At 48.0% G+C, this 8,764-nt stretch overlaps 1 protein-coding gene across 1 annotated transcript in view; it reads right to left on the bottom strand.

The window, feature by feature from the left end:
* Window positions 1-1,494: 1,494 nt before the first annotated feature.
* Window positions 1,495-8,764, bottom strand: part of LOC308365945 (uncharacterized protein) — a gene marked incomplete at both ends in the record, with an annotated part of 92,661 nt that continues 85,391 nt past the window's right edge. The window contains 3 exons of the mRNA XM_080839582.1: window positions 1,495-2,636; window positions 2,938-3,010; window positions 3,847-3,960. Of these exons, the coding sequence (XP_080695708.1) occupies window positions 1,495-2,636; window positions 2,938-3,010; window positions 3,847-3,960 (1,329 nt within the window). The remainder of the gene's footprint in view (window positions 2,637-2,937; window positions 3,011-3,846; window positions 3,961-8,764) is intronic.

Here is an 8,764-nt window from a genome sequence, read left to right as displayed (position 1 = left end):
GGGGGGATGAAACAGAAAAAAACAATAATAATATGCACTTCAGTGTGGACACAGGTAGCGCCTGTCAGCTCTTTGCCGATAAAAGCCCACTGTTGCCCCTCCACCTCTCCCACCCAACCCCCCAATTCCAGCGCTTCCTGGGCACTACGGTGGACACAGAGATCCCATAACTCCAGAGATTTTCCGTGCCTGTTGCCAAACAGACACACTGGTGTTTAATGCATTGTCTGATAAATGGCTGTCGAGCAGGAACCATAAGGTGAGAATTCGGGTGAGTACAGAAATGGAGTGTAGGACTTGAGAGAAAGACAGAGACACAGAGGGGGGGTAGTTTCACAACAATGGTGGTATAAAATTAAGATTGCTCTGACTCTTTCTCACAGAAAAAAACTGAAAATAAAACGAAAGAAGAACACCCTGGGTCAAACTCGAGTACCAGGAGCTGAGTTATGTCAAAAACATAACAAATATTTCATTTGTAATACACAGTATTACTGGGGGAAAACTAACTAGTTTTGCATATTTAAAAAAATCAAATTACAATTAGATTCTCCTAATGTAAAACCAATTTCTTTTCTTGCTATAATTTCCTGGTTTAATTTTTTTAAATTTTTCTACCAGATCATGTTTTTTTTTTATTTATTTTTTTATTTATTCCATTTTAGTAATTATTTACAAAGGACATTGTGGGAATTTATTTGCAGAAAAAGGAGTATAAATATGTTTACTTCTTTTATATGTTACAGCTTATGAAAAAAAGAAACTATTTTACAAAATATTTCACTATATACAATACAAGCCCCTTCATGAATACCCATAAGTTGCTTCTGATTGGAAATGTAAATTAATATTGCCATGGCAACAGTGGCAAGCAACATCGCTGTGCCCCTATTGGCCAATTAGTAACTATGGGTACCCCAGTTTACACAAAGCTGTAAACAAGCGAGCGATTTGGTATCACCAATTAAATCTGCCGGTAAGGTGATCAGGTGTGCTGACTGAATGCATTAGTTGCAGTGCCAACAATAAACCAAATAATTCTCACAGTACTCACTCACCATTTCTAAAAGGGTTTGGAGACTTGAAATGTGATCATTAGTGTGCACACAGGGAGGGTCTGCGTGCCAAAGCGTGGTTGCTAATAGCTCAAGGATGGTGAAGCACAGTATGTGGTAAGGAAGACCGCACCACAAGACCTGTGCGTGCCCAAAACTGTGCCTGTGCCTGAAACTGGCACAGGCATGAGGCCAGGGGTATAAGCCAGAGAGTGCCAGGGGCTGAGGGGAGAAGTGGGCTTGGCAGTGCACCACCGCACCAGTCACTCTCAACACACCAAAGTGTCTGGTTTAGTGAACCTTTTGTACAGAACCTCTAAGAATCAATTTGACCAATGACCTCTGTGGTAATGCAGCTCAAGTGATGGGGCCTTGATCGCTCTCCTCCTGATAGCAGTCTTCAAGCGATACAGTCAATAGTCCACAGCCTCAGAGACACCTATGAGTTCTGTTCCAGGTACTCGTCGATCATTGTGAGGTTGTTGAGCCAGTCGTCGTTGGAGCCCACCAGAGTTTCTATGAAGTCCACCTCGCTGGCGTTGCCACCACTAACCCCACCGTGTCCTCTGTGCGGCCCCGACATGCCCCCATTGCTGTGGTGCTGATGGGGCATGTCATAAGGGGGCAGTTTGTGTCCTGGGTTGTGCTCGGGTCCATACCCCTGCAACTGGGCGGCGTGTTTGCCTGCGGCCGAAGATGGGTAGCTGGGCGGCGCCAGGCCGTGGGCCGGGTGGTGCATCATGGACGGACCCCCAGGCTTCATCACGGCCATGGCGGAGAGGGGCCCCCGCAGTCGGAGGTTCTGCTGGACCATGGAGGGCAGGGGCTGCCCCGCTACCACTCTGGCCCCCGGTGGAAGCTTCTGCATGTGCCGGCCTGCCATGGTCGGAACCATCTGGTTTGGGGGAGGTGGCCGGAGCCCCGGCCCTGACTGGTGGGGTCCGAAGTTAGCCGGCATGCCCGTCCGCATGGGCTGCTGCTGGGGAGGGAACTGGGAGGGCCCGGCGCACCCGGGCGCAACAGCCATGCTGGAGAAGCTGTGCTGGTGGCCGGAGGGGTCCATGTGCGAAAGCGCCCCTTGTTGGTGCTGCCAGAGCTGGGACTGAGCTTGGTGGGCGTGCTGCTGCTGCTGCTGCTGATGCTGTTGCTGCTGCTGCTGCTGCTGGGGTGTTAAGAGCATACGTGGGGGGAGGGCGCCGCCATGACTCAGAGCCTGCCGCAGGTGCTGAGTGGGGATGCCGCCTCCCGCCATCCCTGGCCCAGGCATCCGTACGGTGCCGTGGCCTAGATGAGACGCCGTGGCCACCGCTGATGCCATATGCCTTGGAGGAACCCCCATTCCCATCATGCCCTGCCCCGGCCGCATAGGCATGCAGTACTCCTGGGTCTGGTGGTAGAGGGCCTGCTGCTTGGAGCCTGAGGGGCCCATGACCTGGCCTCCATAAGGGCCCACCTGGTTGAGGGGGCCGGGGGGGAGACCCATACGGCTGACGGGCACGGGACCATGGGTCAACATTGAGGGGTTGGACTGGGGGCCTCCCATTGGGTAGCCACAGTCACCCGGCAGAGGTCGTCCTCCTCCTGCAGGGAAGAGAAGTTTAAATGTTAATGAAATATGGTGAATGGAAAATGACTTTCAACCTATGTAAGCATGACAGTGCCATCATCTGATTTTAATTAGGTAAGACAAAAAATGTGTGTTCGAATCACAACAAAACATTATAACAGGTACACCAAGTGCCATCAAATTCCTTTTTAGAATAACGTTTAGTATTAACTGAGAGAGAGCGGGTTACATGGTATTAAAAGTAAGCCACTATCAGCCACATATCAACTGTTTGATTTGGGTTGTTGAGTACTGTGATTTTATTTTTGAACGTACCTTGGAAAGGCGACACCTGCTGGCAATCTGACATGGGGCCTCCATTCATCTGTTCCATCTGCCTTTGCTTCTCCTGAGAGAGAGAGAGAGACAGAGAGAGAGAGGCTTTATTGAGACTGTGCCAGAGCATCAGAGAGATGACACAAACATATGAAACACACACAAACATACACAGACACATGCACCAATACACACACAGACACACACACACACACAAACACACTCTCACACACACACACACACACACACACACACACACACACACACACACACACACACACACACACACACACACACACACACACACACACACACACACATACAAGCATACACTCAAACACACACTCAAACACACATTGCTCTCATGCACCCATCCCCCCACAAAGGCATACACAAAAGCACCCTCGCTCTAACCATGAATATGTCTCTGTATAGGCTACGCATATAAACATCTACACACTACACACGCTCTGTGTTAAAAGGATGTGAATACACAAACGTAACAACTTCTGAAAGCATCTTGCAGATAACTGACAGTGCATCTCATTTAAATGACAGATCGTTCATCATCCATGCGGTTTTGGCAATGGCACCCCGAAGGTTGGTTTTTACATCAAAACTGATGTAAACAATGACGTAGAACGTAGAACCTTTGAGGGTTCTCTTATTCATCTTTTTGGAACCTATTCAGTCATACATACAGTAATGCACTTGGTGCTAAAGTCCACTGCTCACAGATCTTAGAGACGACCCCCTACTTAATTAAAGATACAGACCGACCTGGCTCAAGTGCTCAGTGAAATCGGGTGGTTTATATTACAGTTGCAGGTGCACTCTTAGTGATGGTATGTATCATTAAGAGGTGGATACGGAACCCTGAGGAAGGGGAACTATGACTGGGAAACTGACCAGCTGCTTGCGCATCAGCTGAGTCTTCAGCAGCATGTTGTTGTAGGTGCTTTGGCCAGGCCGCGGAACAGATGATGGATCCTGGAGCCGAGGAACCATCCCAGAGCCTGGATCCTGAGAGAGAGAGGGAAAGAGAGAGAGAGAAAGATAGAGAACAGAGAAATGGAGTTAGAGGCAGACAGAGAGAGAGAGAGAGAGAGAGAGAGAGAGAAAGAGAGAGAATGGAGAGAGAGAGAGAAGTGTTAAGAGTTGAAGCATTTCTTTCATTCACATTCCATTACCAAATTTGGTTCCTATTCTGTGCTGTAATCAGATAACACAGAGAGCTCAGGAGTCACCCCCATCAACCCCTTATGTTTTCCCCCCCCCAGAGGTTTCACCCACAAACTCCCGGCTCTAATCAGCTCTCCCTCCCCTTCGGACGAATGCGCTGGAGTGCACTCCATCAGGGAGAAAAATTAACCCTGTCCGTTTAAGTCAGCGTCAACATGACTGCGCCAGCGCCGAACCTTGTGAGATCAAACATGGCCTCCTTCCTGCTTGGCTAGCGGGTCGTAAATAACTGTAAATAGCTCTGGAGCCGGACTCTTTTTCCCAGGGACAGTGCCGATTGTTTGTGTTGGCCTTCAGAGAAGACCCCTTGTCCACCCCCAAGGCCCCCCACCCCCACCCAAACATCCAATAGCACCACCACTCTGCTGCCTCCCCCCCCCCCCTCCTCGTAGTGGAGAATGCATTTCCATTCCCACAGCGGGAATGCTGACCCCTCCACCAACCCCACCCCTTCCAACACCGCCACCACCACCACCACTTTTCCTGAACACTCCTGCATTCCCATCTCCACCTCTGGAGTCACTGGTCTGCCTATGGGTGGATTCTGATAGGCTACCCAAATACACTGCCACCCAACAAAGGAAGAAAAGCCCTGCCTCAAAAACACTACAGGGGAGAGGAAGTCCTTTCATGTTCTAGCAGGAGCATATTCACTGCACTACGTATAGTTGCATACTTACAGTCTATGCATAGGTTATTATGGAACTGAATGCATTAACTGTCCTTGAAAAAGTTCAGAGGATGAAGCATACAGATTGGACGGAGTCCATCTCTATGCAGTTTTGATGTCTTCTTGGTGCAACCACACCAATGCACAGAAGGCTCCGTTTAGGCAAACGCTGGGGATGTGAGCATTTGATAGACATTTGTTTTTCAAGCAAAGCCTGACCTTTATAGCCAAACGGCCACATTGACAGCTTCCTTCCTCAAGCAAACCTCTATCCCACCAGCACACAATCACACACACACACACACACACACACAAACACACACACACACACACAGTGCGAGAGACAGAGGCCCCAGCAGTCGATAAACTGCTTGTGGATGCGAGCGTCATCTGCACCAGGGCTCCAGACAGACCTTAAACGAAACAAGCCTTCAGCCTCGCACAGAAAGGAGCAGCATAATCAGCTGCTTTTCATTAGGCTAGGCTAACGCGTGGCTGGTGCAAGGGGACAATACAAGTAATCCGAGGCACAAACAGGCATTTCGGCGTGTGTCTGTTGGTAATCACCCCTGGTTGGATCCAGCAGTGCAGAGACATGACATCCCGTAGGGAGTATCGCCGGCTCTTTGCAAGGGGAGAATGAATGGCTTGTCAGCACCAGTGTGGGTAATGGCTATTGATCCTCTCGCCTGGCCATACAGGGACTGAAATGAGCCAAAGGAAAGAGCAGTGTGTGTGTGTGCGTGAGTGTTTGTGCATACACGTATTAGACAAACAGACAGTGTAGATTTGGCTGCAATATAGTGCGGCTCACTTCTATAATTATTCAGATAACCGAACTGAAACAAACATTCCACTGACGGCACCTCCAAAAAACACAGAACTCCATCAATCACTTTTGAATAACTATTTAAACAAACCGAGACAAGCAGGCACGATGAGCCAAATCTGTGCTCAGATCGAGGTCACGGGGATATTTAAAACAAAATTTTAAAACCGTTCACAGAAGACTCGTAATAGGTTGTTAAGCCTTCTTTCCCATGCTGATGGCGGTTTTCTTCACACCCACCGCTAGATGGCACACGGGCACTCTTTGGGGATGACGTGTTCTCTCGGTTGAGGGCACTCTTGTAACCGGTAAATCTTTGCTTAGGCAGATTGCTCTCACGGTGCCTGGGCGGCTCAAGCAGCGGCTCAAACAACGCCTAAAGCAGACCTTATCTGGGAGTCCCCGGGCACGCTCAGTTTCATCGCCTATGACTTTATCAAACCCGGACGGACAGCCGACCGCCCTTCCTAGATGACAGTCCAAACCAAACAAGGTGTTGCGCCCCACCAAAACTTAGCCTTTTCGCCCCTCAGTCGCTAACATCACGGTGTCTGTCTCGTTAACAAGAGAAGAAGACTGTAGAATTACCAGCAGAATTCCTAGAGCGTGGATTTAACGTAGAGTACACAATTGTGCTAAGGGGATATTAAGATCCTTGATCGTAACAGTGTAATCATTTCAAATAGATGTATTATAGCCTAGGCTCACTAAGATTAGGGAAACATGTTCCTGCTTGAAGACTGAATAGCTTTCAGGCCACCTTGCTGGGTCCGGATATAATTGTGCACTGCACTGATCTGGATGACGGGCTAATGTAAACAGCAGAGAGTGATTGTGTGCAGCTGATAAGACGGCTTCCTCTCCCTCTCTCTCTCTCTCTCTTTCGCTGGTTGGCTTTTATATATTGTGCCTGACCACACGCATCAGTACCTTCTCACGGTAGCCTACTGGCAACCTCGAATAAGTCCCTCGTTCTCCAAAATGCACGTGTGCTCCAAATTATGTGTATTTCTTGTCTTCTTTTCTTCCCGCCGTTCTCTGTAAATCCCATAAAACGACAGCCGGCTTCCCATTCAGTACGCATTCAAATGTGCATTTAACAGATTACCACGGAGTGGGTTATCAAAGCAATCCTGCAGCTTCTGTCGTCTCACAAAAAAAACTCTCGCCACGTGTATACAAAAGAGGAACAAGGAAGAGATAAGAGTTTATGCAGTAAACGAAATGAATATTCAAATGCCCAGAAACCTTCCTTTCTCCTTTTTTCTTCTTTTTTAAGTATTTGACCGTCATAATGTTTTGGTCCATCATATCATATAGTCCTATTCATAACCATGCACTATAAAACGCCCCCTGTGGTGTGAAGGCTTTACCTTTTGACAGACCTGTTAAAGCTTAACCATGTGCTTGACTGTTAATCTTCATTTAATTTCCACTGTTGGCCTTTAGGGCCCTAACATCTCTCTCACTCAAATCCATAGTCATTCACATTTTGTTTTAAAGCACTACCGTATTGTAGGCTCACTTACAATCCATTTGACGCGGGGTCCATAAAACTAGCAGAGAGGGCTTGGACCTTCTCATTTGACCTTGAATGGCGGGTCTTTCACAATGGTGCTCCTTACCCGAGCCGTGCTTTGCCGCCAAAGACGGTGCTAAGGGTATTAGCTTAATGACCCCGTGGTCTTAACTGGGCTTTTAACTGCTGCTAGGAAACCCACTCAGAGCAGATTTCAAGCCACTCTGAGTTCAGTCTTGAAGGACGCACTTATTTAATTTTCTTCTTTTTTTGGAGAATTTGAAGGTTCCACATAGATCTATTAAAGATGAAAACCTTAAGGTTCAACATTCAACTTTTCATTCCATAGTTTTGTGAATAGAACCTTGCATGATTCAAACTAAGCCTTCTTGAAAGTTCACGACAGAAGACCCGGTGTTTGTAGCGGTCGAACATTTGAGGTCTTCCCATGTGATCCAGTTTCGTGGATAGACAAGAATGTAAGGAGTACTCATGTACTTAGACACACAACCACAGACACACAGACTCACCCGCAGACACACACACACAGATACATACACACATACACACACACACACACACACACACACACACACACACACACACACACACACACACACACACACACACACACACAGAGAAAGCAAATGCTGAGGACTAGCCCCTGAAGTTTAATTGCCCTGGGAAAGTGCCACAGCAGCACAGAGATGGAGCAGAGCTGGAGAGGAGGAGGGAGAATGTGATAGAGAAAAGGAGAGAGGAAAGGAGGGTAAGGAAGGGTAAAAAAGAGTGAGAGAGAGAGTACTCTGCAGGAGCAGTGTGTGTTTCTGTGTGTGTGTGTGTGTGTCGGGATAGAATGTGTGTGTTTGGGTGTTTTTGAGTAAAGCGGAGTAGCTTTGTCATGCATGCAACTCTGTTTGACCTTGGTACAAGCCAGGAGCAGAAAAGGAGGGGGGAGAAAATGGAGAGATATAGAAAGAGCATGGAGGAGAAGTGGAGCACTTAACGGAAGAGAGAGAGAGAGAGAGAGAGAAAACAGATATAGAGAGAGAGAAAGTGAGAGTGAGAGAGTGAGGGTGGCTTAGGCTGCACAGCAGACACACAGGAGGGGGTACAGCATGCTGGAATCGATCCAGCTGTCAGTGTGTTAGCAGAATGGAAGCGCTTTGACTGCGATTGGGGAAAGGCTGTTCAATCTGTACTGCACTGCTTCAGACCTCACCATCCCTTACCCCTCTTTCTCTCTCTCTCTCTCTCTCTCTCTCTCTCTCTCTCTCTCTCTGTCTCTCGTTTCCCATCTCCCCCTGCTCTCTTTCTTTCAAGTTTATTTAAGTGTAATGCAGAGCTGGAAGCTGATAGATGAGAATAATGTCCAGAACACTGTTTAATGGATCAAGATGTCTCCTCTAACACACATGATGTTCTCCACCAGACATTGTGTGTGTGTGTGTGTGTGTGTGTGTGTGTGTGTGTGTGTGTGTGTGTGTGTGTGTGTGTGTGTGTGTGTGTGTGTGTGTGTGTGTGTGTGTGTGTGTGTGTGTGTGTGTAAAGGCTGTGTTCTTTGGAC

This window comes from Sprattus sprattus, assembly GCF_963457725.1.
Source record: "Sprattus sprattus genome assembly, chromosome: 5".
NCBI classification, from domain to species: Eukaryota; Metazoa; Chordata; class Actinopteri; order Clupeiformes; family Clupeidae; genus Sprattus; species Sprattus sprattus.
The sequence above is the reverse complement of the archived record's forward strand: the minus strand, read 5'-3'. Positions and strand labels throughout refer to the sequence as shown.